A 22,986-nucleotide genomic window follows, 5' to 3' on the forward strand; every position below is an offset into this window, starting at 1 on the left:
AAATGCGCGACGAAACAATATGCATATAAGTTGTGATACTATCGGCTTTGCTCACTTTTAATTTTGTATTTATATAAATACAAATTTCTATATTTTATCTGAAGTTTGTATGTTTGTATTGTGTTTGTGCAGCCATTCTTTGAAATACAAAATACAAAACCGGAAGTCACATGACAGAGTCGACCGAGCGCCTGAGCTGAACTTGGACCAAAGTACAAAGATTGTGTATTTTTATATATTTAGTCGGTTCATATTGACATTGTTGCAGTGAGTGACACTTTCCGCTTTAGATAGCTCGTTTTTTTGTGTATGCTATTTTACAATACATTTTTAACGTGCATGTTCAAAATTTCGTGTTTTTGCACCGGGAACAGGTAGGACTATAACTGAAAGCTGGGTAATTAAGTGACCTCTTATCTAAATCTTGCAAAAAGGCAATGATCTGATATCTTTATTTCTAGTGATTAATAGCTTGAACTATGTAACCCATTATTGTGCTACTGCTGATTGGTTGTTACCTAACCATAAAACCTCCTGTTCCTTGGGCTGTGGTTCTTATTTAGCCTAATAATTCAGCTGTATATGATAAATCTTAATTTGATAAAATTGCGTTTGCTTCCTAAACTTATTTCTTTTCTTTTCATCTGTCTGCTGAAAAAAAACTGTTCAAACTAGCCCAAGGTGGTTTGCTGGTCTTAGCTGGTCCAGCTGCTGTTTAGCTGGCCACTCTGGTATCCTAGCAGGACCAGCTAAAAAGTGCAAACCCCCTCTAAAACCATTAAAACAGACCAGCCTAAAAAGCATTGGCTGGTCTTTGAGCTTGGGACCTTAGGGGCCGGTTTGGGCTGTTTTTCCAGAAGGGTGCTGTAACCATGCACATATGTCACTACTTACGTTTTCCTCTTTTCTGTCCTCTTTTCTCCTCTCTCATTTCCTCCATGTTTGATTAGATGAGATTGCTGCTATGTTTGAGGCGACTCAATGCCGTATTCTCTGCAGGCACATTCAGAGGCACCGCGAGCTCAGCCGCTATGAGACTGGTCCAATTCTGCCATGGAGGAGATGAGGGGAGGGTCAGAGTCGGGGTGGAGCAGGCAGAAGGTAAAAGCGTTGTTGATCTGAAATCTTTTGACCCCTCGATGCCTTCCACTATGAGAGAGTTTCTAGAGATGGGACAGAAGGGAATGGATTGTGCTCAAAGGTACAAGAATGCACATGGCAAGAAACCACAAAAACTAGACAAATATGTGATAAAACACATACTTTACAATCACATGCCAAATAATGGATAGCACTAGTAAATAGATTGCTTCATTTCAGTCAGTTTTAAAGGGTACATTTAATACCTCGAGTTTCAACACTGGAGCGTGCCTTTATGTCAGTATTAAAGGAATAATTGACCCAGAAATTAAAAATCTGTCATTATTTACTTACTCTCATGTCGTTCCAAAACTGAATGACTTACAAAGAATATTCTGACCATTCTTTTCCACGTAATGACAAAAAAGCACCACATACAGTAAGTTTCATACAGTCAGTTCATACAATTTGTCCACCGTATCCCAAGTCTTCTGAAGACATATGATAGTTTTTATTAAAAATGAAAGGGATAATTAACCTAAAAATGAAAATTCTCTCATAATTTACTCATCCTAATGCCATCCCAGATGTGTATGACTTTCTTGCTTCTCAGCTCTGTAGGTCCATATAATGCAAGTGAATGGTGACCAAATTTTGAAGCTCTAAAAAGCATATAAAGGCAGCAAAAAGTAATTCAAAAGAATCCAGTGGTTTAATCCATGTCTTCTGAAGCAATATAAATCGATTGGATTGCTTCAGAAGACATGGATTAAACGTTTATATTACGTTTATACTTCCTTTTATATGCTTTTTGGAGCTTAAAGATTTTAGTACAGACATAAAAGACATTTATTTATCATCATATTTCTGTCTCTCTCTTAGGGCTCTGTCCAGTGGTCAGTGTGTGGTGCCACGGTCAGATATCAGGCTGCTTTCTCCAGTCACTGGCCCGGAGAAGGTGATATGTGTTGGTATGAATTATAGAGATCACTGCCTAGAGCAGAATGCCCCAATTCCTAAGGAGCCAATTATTTTCAGCAAGTTCCCCTCCACTATTATTGGCCCTTGTGATGATATCGTTCTACCTGAAGAGAGTAAGGTGAGCTCGGTTTTTTATTGTTTGAAACAAGCAGGTGATCTCATTTTAAGTGAACCATGAGCGTGTTTACATGCACGTTCGTACACCAGTTATGCTTTATAAGCTAACAATGTGAATGCATTAAAATTCTTTCCTTTATCAGTATATATAGCATAACAATAAACTGATCGACATAGGCAGATTTGTGCCTTTCTTACCGGCTAATCCAATGAATGTAAGTGTTGTGCGCACGTCAAAATCAGAGAATAACTTTTATTATTTAAACTTTAATTATTTCAAATCTCATGTAAATATGGGTTTCTTACTTTATCTGATTTTATTTTTAAAATAAGCAGTTTTTTGGGATTTATCATCATGTTATCGGTGTGCATGTAAACAAGCTTAATTACACTAGATACTATAGAATAACTGTTAATCGCTTCTTAACTGACAGACTTCCCCATAATACTTTGTTAGTTTAATCTTTCATATGCCTATGTTTGTTAGGGTTCCAAAAAAGTCAGCTGACTGTTTTGTGCCAATATGTCTCTTAAGCCTCCTAAGGTTTTGAAAATGGCACCTCCCTTTGGTATTCAAGGTCATTTTTGACTGGAAGAGTCAGATGTGTAACCCTTTTTTTATTGATGATAATGATACAATTTCTTCTTCCCTGAAGAACAATACATCTATGCATTTCTTTTAAGATTTTATACTATTTTGATATTATTTACATTTCAAAAATGTCAAAATGTTACCATTAATTTGCATATGCAATTAAGAAAGAAAACAATTCAGAACCTACACTTCTATAAGTTGAAACACTTTTCAGAACCTACACTTCTATAAGTTGCTGCCATCTGGTGAAGAAAATATAAATAACATGACTTGAAAACCATGTCTTGCCAGTAAAGGCCAGTAAATGGCTGTAGCTAATTTAATATTTTTTCACAAAATATGCATTTGGATAAACACCGTTCAGCCACAACATTAAAACCACCTGCCTAATATTGTGTAGGTCCCCTTCTGCTGCCAAAACAGCGCCAACATGCATCTCAGTATAGCATTCTGAGATTATAGTCTTCTCACCACAATTGTACAGAGTGGTTATCTGAGTTTCCGTAGACTTTGTCAGCTTAAACCAGTCTGGCCATTCTCTGTTGACATCTCTCATTAACAAGATATTTCCATCTGCAGAACTGTCACTCACTGGATGTTTTTTGTTTTTGGCACCATTCAGAGTAAATTCTAGAGACTGTTGTGCGGCTGTGGCTCTGGTGGTAGCGCAGGTTGGCCACTAATCACAGGGTTGGTGGTTCGATTCCCGGCCCACATGACTCCACATGCCACATCAGGCAAGACACTGAACTCAAAGTTGCTCCCAATGGCAGGCTAGTGCCTTGCATGGCAACTCTGCTGTCATTGGTGTGTGAATGTGTGTGTGAATGGGTGAATGGTTTAATGAGACGCAGTGTAAAGCGCTTTGAATACCGCTAATGTTAAAAAGGCGCTATATAAGTGCAGACCATTTACTATTTGTGCGTGAAAATCCCAGGATTTACAGAAATACTCAAACCTGGCGGCAACAATCATCCATGCTGTAACGGATGGGCAAGGAGGAGGGGGAGGGAACTGGCAGAACAGTCAACATAAACTTTAATGACAGAAATTAAACCACATGCCATGTGTGTCTCTCTCTCTCCCAAACTGGCTGCTCCTGCTCCCCTTTATTTCTCTCTCACGCTGATTAGTTGAATCTGCGCCGGCAGTGCACCCTCACGGCCCAGCCACGCCCTCCTCCTCGTCATGCATGTGATTATCTAATCAGCCAATCATGTGGCAGCAGTGAATAAAATCATGCAGATATGGGTCAGGAGCTTCAGTTAATTTTCACATCAACCATCAGAATTGGGGAAAAATATGATCTCAGTGATTTGGAGTGTGACATGATTGTTGGTGCCAGATGGGCTGGTTTGAGTATTTCTGTAACTGAAAACAGTCTCTAGAATTTACTCCAAATGGTGCCAAAAACCAAAAACATTCAATGAGCGACAGTTCTGTGGATGGAAATGCCTTGTTGATGACAGAGATCAACAGAGAATGGTCAGACTGGTTCAAACTGACAAAGTTGGGTAACTCAGTAACTCAGATAACGTTCTGTATAATTTGGAGATAAGAATAGAATGTTATAAGAATGCTATTCTGAGATGAGGTTGGCGCTTTTTTGGCGGCACGATGGAGACTTACACAATATTAGGCAGGTGGTTTTAATGTTGTGGCTGATCTGTGTATATTAAGACAGTATCAAACTATTATTTGTCAGTTTAGCGTTTTAAAATGTATTTGAAGTGTTTGTTTTTGCAGTTAACGTCATGCTTGCAATCAAACCTGACCATGGTGTTACAAAGAGAATACATTGAATAAGCATTTTTCTACCAATAAATTATTTCAAACATAAACATTTAATAACTCAAAGTAAATGCATAATAATGTCAAGAAAAGAAACATCAAGAACCAGTAATGAACTGCAAAATTCTAAAAATTCAATTAGAAAATAAAACAGAAGTATCACAAACATTTTGCAATTTCAAACTTTCTACAGTAGGAAGTGTGTGACAGATTGCTATCATAAGCTGTAAATGTCTTGTAATGCCAACAATGACCAAAAGATAGCTTTTGATGGCTGAATTGACTTATAGATGCCCTGTTTCTCTGTGTGTGTTCTGCATTGTGAGTGTGTTTATCAACTCGCCCCTTCATTTCTCTGTGTGTGTGTGTGTGTTTAGCATTGTGACTGATTTATTTTTATATATTTTTTTGACAAATGTAAAAAAAAGCTCTGTGTTATACTCTCTCCAGTTCATTTGTGTGTGTTTGTGTAGGTGTGTATTTGTTGCACTGAGGATGTTTTAGAGTCTCACCCTGCAATTTCTGTCTGTTTTTTTCTGCATCATGACTGATTTATTGATTGTATTTGACAGATAAGAATTTTTCACATTCATTTTCAGTGGTCGGTCAGTTTTGCTTTTTTTTTTTTTACGACCACTTAAGACTTATCGAATCAAGCCTTGTTTTTGTTTTTTTTTCAAAATGTTCAGATATTATTAGGGTTAAAAATACTGTTGATTTACTAAAATGTAATATTTGAAATTCTGCAAAATGTAGACAGGTAGCATTGTTATTTAATTAATGTGTGAAGCATGTGATTTATAGCTACAGGGGGTTGTAGCGACAGCTCAAACGAGTTTGTGAATTTACAGGAAGTGGACTGGGAGGTAGAGCTGGCTTTTGTGATTGGCCAGAAAGGGAAGCATATTAAGGTAAAGAAGGAATATAAATAATTTCCATCTGTTGACATATCTATGTTAAGATAGGAAATTGTCTGTGCTATGGTCACATTTACCACAACAAGTAGGTTATTTGGTATACTCCAGACAATGCAACAAATAAAAAAAATAAACATGGCATGATACATTTTGTCTGAGAGCCTAAGGCATGATACCAATACTTTATGGCTTTTTTGACAGCTGATAAATGTGAGCAGTCAAAATGCAATATAACAGGTCATAAAGTAAATGAAGAGATGTCTTTATCAGCCTCTTGGCAGTTGGACAGTTCTCCACGAATTAATGTCCTGACGAATGTCAAATAACTTTTTTTTTGTTCTCAGGAAGAGGAGGCCTTTTCTTATGTTGCAGGATTCACTGTAGCTAATGATGTCAGCGCCCGTGATTGGCAGATGAAGCGCAATGGAAAGCAGTGGCTGCTGGGAAAAACGTTTGATACATTCTGTCCTCTGGGGCCAGCGCTTGTTACCACTGCAGCACTGAATGGTATTTAAAATGAACCATATCAAAAGTCACAAGTGTCAATGAAGGTGTTTTTGTTTTTGCAGGACAGCTTGACACTTAAAGTATACAGAAAGTTCACCCGAAAAAGAAAATTCTTTGACTATTTTTCCTTCTGCTGAACACAAATGAAGATTTCTAGAAGAATATCGCTGTGTAGGTCAATAGAATGCAAGTGAATGGTGACAAGAACTTTGAAGCTCCAAAATGCACACAAAGGCAGCATAAAAGGACTCCAGTGGTTTAATCCATGTTTTTGAAGTGATCCAGTTGGTTTTGGGTGACAACAGACCAATATATATCTCTTTGTCCATCTTTCTTTTTCTCCCCAATTTGGAATGCCAAATTCCCACTACTTAGTTGGTCCTCCTGATGGTGTGGTTACTCACCTCAATCCGGGTGGTGGAGGACAAGTCTCAGTTGCCTCTGCTTCTGAGACAGTCAATCCGTGCATTTTACCATGTGGCTCGCTGTGCATGACACCGCAGAGACTCACAGCATGTGGAGGCTCATGCTATTCTCTGCGATCCATGTACAACTTATAATGATTTCGAGCTCGATTACACTTTCTAGTGCTTGATGTATGCGCAGGGTGCCAGATGGTGCTAGGAAGTCTTATCGAGCTTCAAATCATGATCACCAAGGAGACTGCTGATTTTAAAGTGATAAAGGAGTTCTAATTTGATCTGTTATCACTCAAAACTGAGTAGATTGGTTCTGAAGACATGGATTAAACCACTGGAGTCATATGGATTACTTAATGCTGCATTTATGTGCTTTTTGGAGCTTCAAAAATAAACAGGCATGAGGGTGAGTAAATGATGAGGGAATTTTCATTTTTGGGTGAACTATTATTAGAATTTTTTTCATGTTGATTTAGTTATCAACAGTGACTAGAGGGACATTTGTTCAAGCAGATGTTCATAACCTGGGGATCCGTTGCCTGGTGAATGGAGCCGTTGTTCAAGACAGTAACACCAATCAAATGATCTTTCAGACAAAGAAACTGGTGGCTTGGGTCTCACAGTAAGCAAACTCACTCTGGTTTGAATTTTTGTATAGGCCTGTGTTGCAGAAAACCATCAAAATATATTTTAGTAGTGACTAAAAATGTGTTGTTGGTTTGTCTTTTTATTGTAATAAAAAAAATGCATTGCATGACATATGCAGGCCTATAAACTTGTTTATATGTGTGATACTGTTTACAACAGGTTGTTTTGTGGGCTATCCTGGGTTCAGTTTATTCTTTGTTGCAGGATTAATGTCTCACTCTGAACATTTATACATTATAAAGTATTTTGATAGTACTTTATTTGTAATTCAGTTGGGCATGCCATCATTAAGTGTTGCTTTAATTTTGCTTCTCGACTTTCCTACAGGTTTGTAACTCTGTGTCCTGGTGATGTGTTTTTGACTGGAACACCTCCAGGAGTGGGGGTGTTCAGAAATCCACCTGTGTTTTTAAAGGTGAGCTATTCTGTAGGAAAACAGCATGTATATTTCAATGTTGCTGGGTTAACGTCGCAATCTACAATCACGGCACCTGGCAATCTTTTAGCACCCTTTTCTGAATTCTTTGTTTTGGTGCACTGGCAATGTGTGGCTTCTGTGCCACCCATTCCCTTTTGTTCATACAGTCAGATCAGGGTAACTGATGAAACGAAGAGAATAGCTGTAATCCTGAATCATACGCAAAAGAAGACCTGACCAATTTGAGTGAAAATACTGATGCTGCGGTAATGCCAGTTTTCACACAAAACTGAGGATTTGAAAGAGGCAACATTACAAGAAAAAAAAGGGTACGAGGTTTCTCATTCTTTTTGACTGAACTGACACTAGTGCAAGCTGATTTTGAGAGGGAAAACAGAGCCAACCAACCTTAAAGCCAAACAAATAGGTTCAATGATGCAATCATTGCTGTTTTGTTCTCATCTACTTCAGCGGTTTGTTTTCATCAAAAATATTTTTGCCTCAGTGCTCCTTATTTTAATAGCATTTACACATCCAACAATATTTTTAATATTGAAATAAATAAATAATTGGAGCACAGCAGCTCTATCTCTACTTTCTAGAACCTTCAATAATGGTTTCAATAAAAAAAAAAAACACAGATATTGATGCAAGAACTGATTCAGCGTGCAGTAGACGTGCCCAAGAGGAAAGCAGCCACCATGCCACACGTCATTTACACCAAATATTTGCTTGTTAGAAATAGACTTTGACCCTACTCATGTGTAATTATAAATGCAATTTACACAACACAGAAGTGTTAGATTTGTTTTAAAACTGTTGCCTTTTTAGACAGGATTGATAGAATGTGTTGGCACGTTTACATTTATCTGGTCCTTTGAGGTTAGCAAGCAAAAAATGCTCCACTGGGTGAAAGCACTATCGGTTTCCATTGTCTGAGAAGTTAAATATGCTGCTAGTGGAAACACTACTTCAAAAATTATGACATGTACAGTATACACATATTACTTTGTATAGCATAGGTGTACTCAGTAATTGTTTCCTCATTAAAAAAAAGTTTTAATTTTTAAATGTAAAAATCATTACCACCCACATGAGATGTAGACTCCAGTCATAAACCTTATAAAAGCTGTTTTATTCTACATGGAGAGGGTCCGCACATGGGGGCTGTCATGTTAGAATCACATGACCAGCCGAATACTACTCACTTAATCTCAGTAACTGTCCTGTTATTTGACACTTTCACTCATTGATTAAAGTAATCATGGCTGACTGTGAATATTACATTTCTACAATGGCATCTGAAATTTAAAACTATTGATTTTAAATGATGCTGCATCCAAGCCGCTAGATGTCTGTTTAAGTCCAAGATGACACAAACAAAACAGTAACTGAGTCTAAACAAATCATTTAAGTAATCATGTAAATTGTCACAAATTCACTATTTAAAAATTCAGTTTTCAACTTTTTCAAGTTTACCAAATGCTATTTGAACAGGGTTCCCACAATCATGGATAGATTTATTTTTAAAAGTAATGAAAAGTTTTTGTTCTTTTGTTCTAGTTATGTTCAACTAAAATATGTAATATTTAAAATATTTAATCAGCTGTAATTCAGCTGTAAAAATAATTATCTGGTACAGCGGCTGAAAAAGGTAATGGAAAAATTATTTATGATTTAATTGATTATGATCAATTTAGTTAATCAATTAAAAAATGTGTACAACTGTTTTAAACACATTAAATGTATTATTTTGTAGTGGTCGAACGATACGGGTTTTTCAATGGCCGATATAAAAGCAGATAAACATAATACAGTTTATTACAGCAAATCAGATGTACACACTATTTCTAAAGTAAAACAAGCACTTATGCAACATTTACTCAAATTTGTGTAAACGTCTTGAAAACAAAGTGTTGACTATTTATTGACAAATCTATCAGAAGGTTTTGGAACTGACATGAGGGAAACACTGTTAATCAGCCGACGCCAATAAATGCAAAATGGACAAATATCAGCTGATGAATCGGTCTGACCGATATATTGGTCTATCTCTATTCTTTTGTATTATTGTGATATTTAATGTAAGTCAGTATGCTATAATAAAGTATTTTTTTATTTGTTTCAGAGGGGCGATGTTGTGGAGTGTCAGATTGATCAGATAGGATCCATACGGAACACAGTGGTTTAGGAAGAGCACCAAGTTAAATGCTAAACATTGACCCAAGTACCAAATTCAATATCTGTAATTATTTTTTTACATTGTGAATATGGAAATACTGCATTTTTAAATGTAAAACAGGATGCTACGGACTACTAATACAAGATCATCCATATTGTTTCTGAATCTGGCACAAAAGTTGTTGAGTTTAATTTCTTGTGAATGTGAAGCTTGTTTTCATCAGCTTTTTCCACACACACACAGGGACAGAATGCAACTCAAGCCTCCAGTAGATGGCATTATTTACTTGTACTCAGTAGATAATGTATATCTCTATTTGACAATGTTAATAGTCCACCCAAAAATGAAAAATCTAACATTTACTCGCACTCATGTCTTTCCAAACCTGCATGCATTTATTTCATCCATTGAAGACCAAAGGAGATGTTTAGCAGAATGTCCAATCTGCCCTCTTCAATACAATGAAATGAGATGGTGACTAGTGGTTGTCAAGCTTCAAAAGGAACCAAAATGCATCCTAAAAATAGTCTGTGATTTCTGCACTATATACCAAACCTTCTGAAGCCATATGATAGCTTTGTGTGAGAGTTATTTAGATTAACTTTGTATGTAAAAGAGCAGCTTGGACATTCTCCTTCAAGTCATAAAAGTTTCTAAATAAAGTAACGAGTAGTAAATGAACTTCATTTTTGTGTGAATCAATTCATCCTATATAGGAATTACACTGATTGCGTACAATACTAAATTAAACTGAGACATAATGCTTATGTTCTTAGGGGAAAAGTGTTCAAAATTACTACCCTGAGTGCAATGGATGGATGGTACTATTATTTTCTATCTCATCTTGTCTTTTGTTAATCACCTATTCTTCCCCCATCCCTCAGTCCTGCTCTCTTCCCTTCACTTTGATCTAAAGGGATCTCTGCACTGTCTGAGTTATTGATAACTCTGTGTGTGGTGAGTCTATGGGTCGATTCTCTTTAGAGCTTATTCAGCACTTCTGTGCTACAGCCACCAGCCGTCTGTTAGCCTTTTTGTTTCAGATGTCAGATGTACATGGCCCCTCAGTTCTGTTACTAAGTATTAAAATGATCTTCCTTTGTAAATATACATGTAGAACTGATCATGTTGCAAGGACGGTTGTTTATAAACGAGATTGTCAAGGGCTGGTTATATGTAGAGCTGAAGTCAATTTTCGGAGTTTAGTCGCCCCTCACACTGTCTGTGTCTCCGTAGCATCCATCATAATTATTACTCATAAATAGATCATTTAATGAATGTGAAACCACCTAAAACTCTTAAATAAAATGTAGAGCTTCAGACCTACTGGAATAGAAGTCAAAAAGACAGTTCACCTTAAAATTAAAATGCCATACCCTATAAGTAAGGAAGAAAGGTCATACAGGTTTGGAACACTATAAAAGGTGAGTAAATGTCATTTTTGGGTGAACTATTGCTTGAAAGTGTTTAAATGAATAGTGTTTGTGAGAGCACATTTGTGCTTGAGGAAGCAGAAACATGCATAGATAGAAAGATGTAATTCATCTAAATCTTTGAGGAAATGATATGAAGAAAATACACACTGTTTACTGTGCATATGAGGAAACATTTGCACCACCGGTCTATAAATCAAACCATGACAGAAACACTGCAACCAGGTCAATGATCAGAAACTTGTGTACTGAACCGAGCCAATCACATTCTGTATACATTTCAGTTCAACAAAAAGCAGTTATAATAAAACAACAGTTTCAATTAAACTAAAGAGTATCTTTTTTGACCTAACACAAATCCTGCTCATTTGATATGCTCTTCATTAAAACAGAACATTATCCAACATATCCCTTTTCAAATAGTCATTATTCAACCAAATCTGGGCTATTAAGAACAATTAACTTAAAAAAAAAAAGTAACCTCAACATCATGCACGCTGCAGAAACCAAGTGTATTAAAGTATAAACACAAAAGTATTCAAAACTATGGCAACTTAATGATTTATATAACACTAAAGAACAGAACAAGAAGTTGAGAAGTGCCTCTGGTTGTGCTGTTATCATTCCCAGCTGAGACAGACTTCTCTCTCAGCTCATTTTACTTTTCTCTTTCAGTTATACATGAACTGCGAGAAAAACTGCAACAGTTTCTCTTTATTCCCACCCTGAGAAAAAAGCGGACTGATGTCTAGATACACAGCTTCTCTCTGCCGGTCCTCAGTCAACACCTGTAATAAAGAAATGCAGACACAATGTTTAAAACCTAAAGGCCACTCAACACCTGTAGTGAAAAAAAAAAAACCCACACAGACACAATCTTTAGCAACAGAGCCAAATTTATTGTCATTATTAAATTTTGTTTACACTTCACAGTGGTTCCAATTTGCAGTGTTATTTGTAGCTTTCTGTAGGCGTGTGCAATAGGCTGGTGGAAAGGCCACTGAGTGTAAATATAGTAAATCAAGATGTTTTGTGTTAGCTGGGATTCGCTTACCCCGAGATCAATGAAGGTATGAAGCGCCATTCTCACCAAGTCAATAGATGAGCTCTCTACAGAACATTCACAAAATGACAAGATGGCTCTGCTTAGTGCTATTGTCTTGAAGTATTATTTAATAATCCTTGAGTGCAATGTAATCTGCAGAGCATTAAACTTTAAACTTTCTAACATCAAGGCTACAGACTAAAAGCAGAGCTATGATTCGATAGTTGGTTAAAAACAAACTGCTGGATTAATAATATAGACAATGCATAAGTAGCTGTCAATATCTATATAGGCCATGTTTCAAGGTTAAAACCAGTTTATTTATGCTCTATCAAAGCTCAAAACTGGTTTGACAAGCAATGTTTTATCCTAAAAAGGTGCACTGAGCTAAACTTTTAGCTTCATGGTAGTGCATAGAGAAAGAAAACGTGTTTATGTGTCTCCTACCGTGGTGCACTTTGTCCAGCGTAGCTCGGTTCTTCAAGTGTGCATGAAGTTGGCTCACGCAATCTGTCTCTAAGATAAACAATCAATTAACAATAGTGTGAATAGTGACAGTTATGCTGCCAAGGCACACTAACCCATCACACGTGGCAATGGTGTTGTTTGGTTACCTGTGATGGGTAAGGGGAGGTAATGAAGGCTTTCAAAAGCCCAGCACAGAGCTCTCAGCTGGACACTCAGTAAACTGCAGAGAAAAAACAGCAATTCTGGGCACTGAGACGGCTGACTCAACTAGAAAGTAGAGAGAGAGACAGAGAAAACAGAACAGAAGGATGGAGGAGAGTGAGTAAACCTGCACTGTGTCCTGATATTTCCTGATATTATATTGCATCACTATTACTCATACTAGGGGTTAGGCAACCTCGTCTCATAGTATCACGTTACTTTACCAACATTTTACCAGGGTACAAGTCCTAAAGTGCATGCGGGTCGACATGTGAGACGAAAGTGTCATAGAAGCACCACAAAATGATGTGGTTGATTCAGCAATTCCATTTATTTATCTCACACATGCTTTCTCTGACTACGGCATATGTCTAGGCTATAAAGCAGCTTTATTTGGCCAAGGACCACCCATTTAGACAGGAAAAGCCATCTAAATGACATGTAACACCACCAATAACAGTCAGTTTTGTCGTTGAGGTGTTTAGGGGCAGGGTTATCGGATGTATCATACCGTAATAAAAGACCAACATGGGGAAATAAATTATTTATTTAATTGTGCGTGAGCCTCTGTGACTGCACAGAAGAGGAGCGTAATATGTGTAAAGAGTCTAGTTACAGCACAGAAAACTTCATTATCGAGAATTTCACAGACATCATGCAGCTCTGCTTGTGGATATCTGCTTGATTTACTGCTATATGCCTGAAACGAAACTGAATATCTTTAGAAGATTTCATGTCAACTAACCAGGCAAACTTTTGTGATTATGTTTTCCTTAAAATCGCTCATTCTATCAACGTGGAACCTAGAGAACACAACTTGGCTTCCAGGCGGTCTGATAAAAACATCCCGTGTCCGTTGACTTGCGGAAGTTCCATCGAACCAGCCAATCGGATTTGCTCTTCAGAGTTGACCAAGAAAGCGTTTTCCAGTTTTGTGTGCTATAAGCAACAGACGGTTAGAGAACAGACTGTGGACGCTCCGTGGGCATGCCCGTCTGATGCGGAGACTACACCGACACTAACGGTTAGGTTTAGGTTAGGGAGGTCGGTTTTGTTCATTTAAAACTCCATAGAGCATTAACCTTACATGTCTCATATGTTTAGGAGAAAACTGAACTCGCTTTTAGCGCCACTCAGTGGAATTTTCACCTCGGAAATGCAGCAATACGTGTAACAAACCACGTGATATATCCATATATCCATCCATCCATCCATCGTCAACCGCTTATCCTGTGTACAGGGTCGCGGGGAACCACGTGATATAATCTTGCAAAATTTTGCCATAATCATGTCATTTTAATGAGATCAGGCTGGGTTGGCAAATTTAACAAACCTCTAACCCCAAGTATAATACTTGGGCACAAAATTTGTCCTGCACTGTTTGTGCCATGGACACAAATGGTCCAAATCGAGTGGATTGAGTAGAGTTGAGCTTTTACTTTTCCAAGCAATCAGGCTTATGTTTTTGAGGCAGTTAATAAAAAGGACAAAATAATCCCATAGATTTACATAAAAGGAGTGACCCGAGCCATATCCTGTAATATGCGGACCAGTCACTTTACTTCAGTATATATCAGAGAAAGATGCATATTCAGATGCAGGTATAGAGACTTTGGGGTGGGTTCTGTTGACGGGACAGTAAGCAATGACCTAGCAATGCCCTGGCAACCAGTGTTGGGTAAGTTACAAAAAAGTACAAATTATAAACTACTTCTCAAAAATGATAATCAAATTACTTTACTGATTACTTCATTGAAAAGTAATCACATTACTTTACTCATAACAATTTGTTTTTTTTAATTTTCCGCTCAAATTTAAAATGTCTATTTTCTCTTTGTTCATTAAAGCACACTTCAGAGGTCACGAAAACGCAAACAGATGTACATATGAATTGAATTCACATTTTCACATTTGAATTGTATTACACATAAATCATATTTTTTTTATATTTGTATCCCAAGTAATGTAAAAAAGTTATTACTTTCATTTAAAGTGAGAAATTGTAATCTGATTACAAGTAGGAGGAGCTAATTACCTTTTAATCCAATTACACCCAACACTGCAGGCAACTACACTGATATTTTCTTCAGAAAAATTTAAAAATGTAGTTATCAAATTACTCCGTGCATGTGTCAAGAGCAAGCACAAGGACGTGTAATTGAGCTTCTCTCATGAACGTGCCAATAAGACTTCAAGATTTATAGTGAAAAGGGTTTACATTTTGGTCCGTTTCTCACCCAAAATTGATCGTTTGCACTGACATCATATGGATTACCTTTACGCTGCATATATATCTTGAAAGTTTTGGATTCTATTGACTTACATTTTATGGATATAAACACATTATACATCTATGAAAATATTTTAATTTGTGTTCCATAGAAGAAAGTAAATCATATGCACATGCTATTGACTTTTCCTTCTACTGTTTTTCTCTTTGTGCTGGATTCATTGCGCAGATACTGAGAAATGCCAAGCTGCAGACTGAGCTAGACTAAAGAGCAGCATCTTTGAACTGTCTGTCTTAGTTATAAGGCTGTTTTTGTCTGCCTCTGTGTGTAAATGATAAATGAGGTGTATGTTATGTGAGGCGTTTTCATCTCACCGGAACATTGGGTCCTTTAATAGTATGTCCAAACATTATGTGTGTTCTTTCAATTGGAAAATATATTATTGTAAATCCAATGATATTCAAATCCCAAAAACCTCTGAATATTTAAATAGAACTTTATGCTCGGGCACGTTGACAGTCATTGACACTCGTTTTCCATGTTTCATTAAAGGATTAGTTCACCCAAAAATGAAAGTTCTGTCATTTACTTAACCACAGCTTCGGCAAAGAGAAGAAAATCAGTGAATAGCACCTTAATTTATGGTCCATTTCACACACAAAGCTATTGTATAGTATCAGAAGATTTGGAATATATGCGTCGCTTGTACTTTCTTTGATACCATTATGGTGTTTTTTTGTCCTTTTTCAAGCTTCACTGCCCCTTGTCATGGCAAGAGCTACCTATAGACTGAAAAATTTCAGCTTTTCTGTTCTACAGAAAAAAATGACAGTATGTAGGTTTGGAACATAATGAGGGTGCACAAATAAATAAATGACCAAATTTTTATGTTCGGGTGAATTCATCCTTTGAAAATTTGTGTGAGTGGATATACCTTAAAAGAGCGCATATCCGTTTCCTCACAGTCGGAATCGCTGCTCTGGTCAGGGTTGTCTGAAGTAGCCCATGATAACACACCTTGCCTCTTCATGAAGTCACACACTGGTGTATCTCTTTGAACCTACACACACACACACACACACACACACACACACACACACACACACACACACACAATCAAGTTCACATCTCTACAGACAAGCGGCAAATAATCTGTTTGAGGCTGAAATGACCTTTAACCACAGAGAAACAAAAATAGCTGGCTCGAACGCCATCACAGAAATTTATTAAACAAATCAGCCAACTTTCACCTCTGTGGGTGTTTGTGTTCAGACTCATTCAGCTGAAAACTATGAACACAAATGGACAGGGACAGAACAATCAAGAGTGCCGATTATGACACCCCATTTTCCGGGCCTGATGGATTTTTGGGCATGTCTTAGTGAATTTACTTTTTGTCTTTTAATCTTTTATAAGAATTAGCGATAGACCAATATACATGATATAAAGCCCATTATCTGTGCAATAAACTTGAATAAAGAATTTTGAGAAGACACTGTAAAATAAATTTACTTTTAGCAGTCTTACGCACGTCTCACTTCCTATCATTAAATTGTATTGTATCATATTCTTTTTATAAACTGTAATGACAGCAAACATAGGCCACCCTATTCTCTTGATTGGGGGGCTCGATGCTGCTCAAGGAGATTTGCCATCCTGCAGAGTTAAATTCCAGCCAATCAAGCTCTTTGTGTTCTTAACTTGTTATAAATAGCTCATTATATACTTGCACCAGTTTATAGTGTGTGTTGTTGGCATATTCAAATCAAATCACTGTCACACGACCATGTACACAAGTGCAACAGTAGGTGAAAGTCTTTTGTGCAGTTCTGAGCAACATAGCAGTCATGACAGTGACGAGACATAAACCAATTACAGTAAACAACATACACAACACAATTTACATAATGTACACAACACAATAATAATATACAACGAACAGTAAACAATACACACAATATAGAATGCACATACAATAAAAAAAATTAAAAAGTATATATATAAAAAAAAATATATATGCTGTAGTTCTATTGAGGAGAATATAATTATGACAGTCCAGTGTGAGATAATAGATTAATAAAGTGCAGTGCTGGTGTATATTGATCGTGAGAGATCAAGTGTTCAAAAGTCAGATTGCTTGGGGGAAGAAGCTGTCATGTAGTCGGCTGGTGCGGGTCCTGATGCTGCGATACCGCCTGCCTGATGGTAGCAGTGAGAACAGACCATGACTCGGGTGGCTGGAGTCTTTGATGATCCTCTGAGCTTTTTTCACACACCGCCTGTTATATATGTCCTGGAGGGAGGGAAGCTCACCTCCGATGATGTTTCTGGCAGTTCGCACCACCATTTGCAGGGCTTTGCGGTTGTGGGCGGTGCTGTTGCCGTACCAGGTGGTGATGCAGCCTGTCAGGATGCTCTCTACAGTGCTGGTGTAGAACCGTGTGAAGATGTGGTGGTTCATTCCAAACTTCCTCAGCCGTCTCAGGAAGAAGAGGCGCTGGTGAGCCTTCTTCACAACGGCCTCAGTGTGGACGGACCATGTGAGTTCCTCAGTGATGTGGACAACGAGGAACTTGAAGCTGCTGACTCTCTCCACCGGTGCTCCATTAATGGTGATGGGGCTGTGTTCTCTGTCTTTCTTCCTGAAGTCCACTACAAGCTCCTTGGTTTTACTGGGAGAGGTTGTGCTCCTGACACCATTGTGTCAGAATGTGCACCTCCTCTATGTAGGCTGTTTCATCATTGTCAGTGATCAGACCTACCACCGTCATATTGTCAATATTCTATTATCTTTATTATGAATGAGCAATTATTTGACAATATAAAAAAAAATTGAATGACACTGTAGGCCTACAGTGCTTTGAAAGTAATAACAGTGCAAATGATTACATATTATCATATGATAATATATGATGGCCTACATAAACTAAAAACAAAATCTCATTCCATGTTATGAGTGATATGAATATTATGTGAGTTAACAAATATATTATAGATGGTTTATGACCTCTATCCTAGCCGTAGCATTTATGATCATTAGTCCAACCGGTTTAAGCTTCAAGCAATCGTGTGTGCTCTATGATGGCCCATCAATATCATAAGTATCATTGCAATAGAGTGCAACTGTCATGTTCCAGAAGTAAAATTCCCATTCATTTTCTCCATAGCGGAATAGATTTTTAACGATATTAAATAAACCATTAAAGACAGACCAACCATGAGCTCAGAGATTGTTAACCGATGATATATGCTTCTGTTGAGTCCATGTTATTTCTACTCTGCAGTAAGCGCCCACTTCAGTGTGCGTATATATTTGTAAATATTTTGCAATGATATTAAAAGATATTGTCTCTTTACTTAAAAGCAGCTACTTTAAATCAATAGCAATCAATGTTTTTCAACTGGTTTTCATTCGGTTACGTCATTTGCAATGCTTCACGAGATTGAAAGAAATCTCATGAGCCCTCATGAAAGACATGAAAGGGATAGTTCACTCAAAAATGAAAATTCTCTCATCATTTGCTCACCCTCATGCCATCCCAGATGTGTATGATGTTCTTTCTTCTGCTTAACACAAAGATTTTTAGAAGAATATTTCAGCTATTTAGGTCCTTACAATGCAAGTAAATGGGTACCAACATTTTGAAGCTCCAAAAATCACATAAAGGCAGCATAAAAGTGGTTTAATCCATGTCTTTAGAAGTTATAAGATAGGTGTATGTGAGAAACAGATAAATATTTAAGTCTGATTTTCCAATAAATTCTCCTCCCTGCCCAATAGGTGGCGATATGCACAAAGAAGTGAAGATTTATAGTAAAAAAGGACTTAAACATTGATCTGTTTCTCACCCACACCTATCATTTCGCCTCTGAATATATGGATTTAACCACTGGAGTTGTATAGATTACTTTTATGCTGCCTTTATGTCAAAATTTTAATACCCATTAATTTGCATAGTAAGGACTATTCTTCTAAAATCTTCCTTTGTGTTCAGCAGAAGAAAGTCATACATATCAGGGATGGCATGAGGGTAAATGATGAGAAAACATGATGAGAACTATCCCTTTAAATCTTGTACATGTGTCTTTTTGTCTGATATTCAAATACTTTTTTAGCTTCAAATCAAAGTTTGTAATTTTGTGATTCACCTCAGAGCTGGTTGATTTGTTCATGACTGAGCTCTTTAATGAAGGATTTTATGAAGTCCATACAGTGAGGGAAAAAAGTATTTGATCCCCTGCTGATATTGTACGTTTGCCCACTGACAAACAAATGATCAGTCTGTAATTTGAATGGTAGGTTAATTTGAACAGTGAGAGACAAAAACAAATCCAGAAAATCGCATGTCAAACATTTTATACATTGAATTGCATTTTAATGAGGGAAATACTTTTTTCCCCTCACTGTATGGAATGATCGAATGGGAAAAATACTTCTGGAACTAATACAGCTAAAAAGGTGGATGGGCACTGTTGTTCTCTATTAGCAACTGTTGCTCATGCACAATCTAGGTATTCTATATCCATGTTTGGGTTCACAAAATAACAAGCAGGTGTTCTAGAGTGGTGCCTGGAATTCAACTCTGCAGGAAGGTAGATCTCCAGGAGCAGGTTTGGCACCCCTGATATACATCCTGCCATCGGCCACTGAAAAACCCATTTCGATCTACCACTGATGAGGATTTAAAAAAATGCCACAAATGTGAAGAATGAGTGTGATCAGAGGATGAGTGCTTGTTTGTTAATGCGAATGTCTTACCTCCTCCATAACGAGAACCCCACAGCGCACCATACTATCCACAACATCAAGAGCAAAGCTATGAGCTGTCTGACATGGCTGAGAAAGAGTCAGAGAGATAGTGCAGATAGAAAGCATGCAACAGAACATAATTAGTTCCACTCAGCTGTTGTGTAGTGTTTTGTTCTTGTTGACATTTCACAGCCTTTACAAGTGTTTATTTGCTGATGCAAGTGTAAAATGTGCCAGCAATAATTACACTTGCTATTCCCACCACTGAAGAACCCTTGAACGGGAAATTCGATTTAAGAGAAATCATGAAAGAAAAATAAATGGAACAGATGGAGAGCGACTGATCGATTGGGAGAAACAAATTAGAAGAATTTATGAAAAAATGAATTCATTTTCTTCAGACTGATTGAAGAGTGAGAAGGCTGAATCACCACCAGCATCAGTGTGATTATAAATGTCATATTGAGTTTGAACCTACTATTATTGAATGCTGGCAGACAATCACTGATAATCAACTGTCGATGTACTCTTTCCATACACCACAAACAGTGTATGAATGAGCCTTTTTACATGCACAGTATTACACTGATTATGTTTAATAACCCAATATGTAAGATAAACGTCAAAAGTAAACGTCTTAAACAATGTTTTTATTGAGGTAAGATCATAAACTGCAATAACCAAATGGCACATGTAGAATTTTAGCTGTAGCCATGCCTGAACAGCTCTATTCCCTGATTTTGCATTGAATGTAAATTAACATTAGATTCATTAAACCAGTTAAGTGTAATATAAATAAATTAGAGCTGTCAGAATAAACAATACTGTTTTTTTCTGCAAGCGCTTTTCATGTGGAGTTCAATGTGACATTCGACACTTGTTTTGATGCTCTGAATCATGATCGTGGCTTCACAATTGTTGCAGGAAAGTGGATAGCCACAGTCTACCAGCAGATTATTATTGTGGAGGATGAGAGTTTAAGAGATTCAATGCCCATTGCAACAGGGGCGGGTCTACCTGTGTGGCAGATGCCACCCTAAGAAAAAAACATTGCCACTTCATCTGCCACCCCAGCATAAGTATCCAAATGTACTAAAGGCACCTATTATGGTTTTTAAACGTGCCTAATTTTGTTTTAAAGGTCTCATACAATTGATTTACATGCATCCAAGGTCAAAAACCACTTTAATTTGCTCATAATTTAAATTGCAGCATTCTTTTTTTTCCCCACAGTGTCAAAAACGACTCGTTCAATGATCCATTCTAAAGGATTCATTCTAAACTCCCATTTAAGAGAGCCAACTCTGCTCTGATTGGTCAGATGTCCCAGTCTGTTGTGATTGGTCTACCGCTTAATGTAGTGCTTGAAGGCGGGTCAAAGCTGATCGTGAGCAGTCAAAGAAGACCAGAGGTGGGTTTTTTAGTTACCAAATTACGCATGTTAGTACAGGATGTATGTCTGGAATTACTAACGACTCATTTCAGGTGTTCAGAATCGGTTCTTTCATTTGGGAGTCAATAACTCCATTTGTCGTGCACTTTTACTTTTTAAACTTTGCAGATTTTTTACATTCACAAACCGCTATATAAAACACACTACATGAAAGGTAATATTTGAAAAACCATAATAGGTGCTCTTTAAAAATAAATATATTATAGTTCATGTTGGCATTGTGTAGGGTTTTATTCATGTTGAACTGCCTCAACTCTCAACGAATGCACAAATGACTACACAGACCCATACCAGACTCAAATTAGAGCAGTGGCCAATCACAGCAGCCAATCGTGTGATTGATTACAGCAGCAGCCAATCACAACATTAGACCAATCGTGTACTTGCTACTGCAGCGTGTCTACAGTGATTGGGTTTTCACCAGTTACATTTTTTTTGTTTATTTACTCAACCATAACAGTGGCCACATGGAGAAACACATGAAAAAAAAAAAAAAGGTACAATATTAATTTCTCAGTTGTTTCCAAGTATTCACTGAATTATTATTACATACACTGCTGTCAGTTATGGGTTGATATGGGTGAGATGTGTCCTCACCACTTTTTTAAATAGCTTTAGTCAGGTATGTGTATAATCCTCTTGAAACATCTCCAGTTCTGAAGTAGGAGATTCTATTTCATCTGTTTGTGTTTTGACTGGCCCCTCACACTCTTTTCAGTGTCCCCCATTGTGATGGCCTTCTTGGCCATATTAATTGTATGTAGAGAGAGTGTTTTCTTTTTCCTCTTTTTCTCCCTCTCTCTCTCTCTGTGTCTTAATCGCTCTCGGGTGTTGATTGTTTCCTCACTATATAAACTGAGTGTTTCATGGCTGGGTTGTGCGATGGCTAGCGGGTGTTCGTGAACTGTGTCATCTCGTTCACAGGTGCTCAGTTGCACTCTGACTTTTTCCGAGTTACCGCTGCTGGTGCGGAGAGTTTGTGGTTGTTGCAGTCACTGTCTAAATTTCGGAGTTCGCTGTTTTTGCATATACAGAGCTGTCAGTAAATGTGTCCTTGTTTCTGCTACTCTCGTCTCCCGCATCTTTTATTGCATTTTATTTTTAAAGTGTAACCCATCCACTGACATACAGATGCAACCTTGGTTTACTAAAATAAGAAGTTATGTTTGGGAAAATTAGAAAACTGAACCTCTAAAAACTAGAGGCGAAAATTTACCACTAGATCAATCAGTCATGTTCTTAATCAAAGTGCTGATCTACGAATTCTTCTACAGACTAACAAAATCCCAAGACTGATAGTGGCAGATGTAGAGATGTAATTAACATATTATGTGATATATTTATTTGGGTGCTTGAATCGGTCATTAAGAATGACAGTTGATCAAAACAGGTCATTTAAAATAATTTTTACTGTGCATGATATAATTAATATTCATGAGAATAACATGGGATATGTATGCACTCTCCATCCATGGGTACACTTAACACAATAAAAACAATTGGCCTGCATATGGTAGAGGAATTTAGTCCAAATTGCCCGTTCTAAATGTCTATCTAAGGAACATTTAGAAATTTGCTGATGACAAAGTATTGGTGCTCTGGTGATAGACATTTTGTTACTTATTTTTTATTGTTATGCAAAAAGGATTCTTTTTTTTTTTTTTTTAATGTTGGAACATCAGTAGCAAAATGGTTACTATGTGGTTCCTGTAGAAATTCAGTTGTATCGTAAATTCTTGAGCATTTGTAA

The 22,986-nt window shown here is 37.2% G+C and overlaps 2 protein-coding genes across 6 annotated transcripts in view; one reads left to right on the forward strand and one right to left on the reverse strand.

Annotated features, from left to right (window-relative positions):
* Nucleotides 1–159: 159 nt before the first annotated feature.
* On the forward strand, nt 160–10,336 carry LOC127621051 (fumarylacetoacetate hydrolase domain-containing protein 2-like). 5 transcript variants are annotated; one of them, XM_052094481.1, is made up of 8 exons: nt 160–267; nt 1,000–1,201; nt 1,963–2,179; nt 5,416–5,475; nt 5,826–5,988; nt 6,921–7,029; nt 7,383–7,470; nt 9,602–10,336. In XM_052094481.1, the coding sequence occupies exons 2-8, from the start codon at nt 1,032–1,034 to the stop codon at nt 9,662–9,664; spliced, it is 870 nt and encodes a 289-aa protein (XP_051950441.1). In that variant the 5' UTR covers nt 160–267; nt 1,000–1,031; the 3' UTR covers nt 9,665–10,336. The 5 variants fall into 5 exon arrangements, with proteins under 5 accessions (XP_051950441.1, XP_051950440.1, XP_051950437.1 ...); XM_052094480.1 differs by having other exon boundaries at nt 178–397; XM_052094477.1 differs by having other exon boundaries at nt 178–374; nt 951–1,201.
* Nucleotides 10,337–10,482: 146 nt separating this feature from the next.
* The window catches only part of gpat2 (glycerol-3-phosphate acyltransferase 2, mitochondrial), a 50,520-nt gene continuing 38,016 nt past the window's right edge, over nt 10,483–22,986 (reverse strand). Inside the window, exons 16-21 of the mRNA XM_052094472.1 lie at nt 19,793–19,870; nt 15,968–16,093; nt 12,748–12,868; nt 12,581–12,649; nt 12,143–12,198; nt 10,483–11,876 (exon numbers count right to left, since the gene is read on the reverse strand). Coding sequence (XP_051950432.1) covers nt 11,760–11,876; nt 12,143–12,198; nt 12,581–12,649; nt 12,748–12,868; nt 15,968–16,093; nt 19,793–19,870 — 567 coding nt within the window. The 3' untranslated portion in view covers nt 10,483–11,759. The remainder of the gene's footprint in view (nt 11,877–12,142; nt 12,199–12,580; nt 12,650–12,747; nt 12,869–15,967; nt 16,094–19,792; nt 19,871–22,986) is intronic.

The sequence above is a fragment of the Xyrauchen texanus genome, chromosome 27 (assembly GCF_025860055.1).
Source record: "Xyrauchen texanus isolate HMW12.3.18 chromosome 27, RBS_HiC_50CHRs, whole genome shotgun sequence".
Lineage (NCBI taxonomy): Eukaryota > Metazoa > Chordata > Actinopteri > Cypriniformes > Catostomidae > Xyrauchen > Xyrauchen texanus.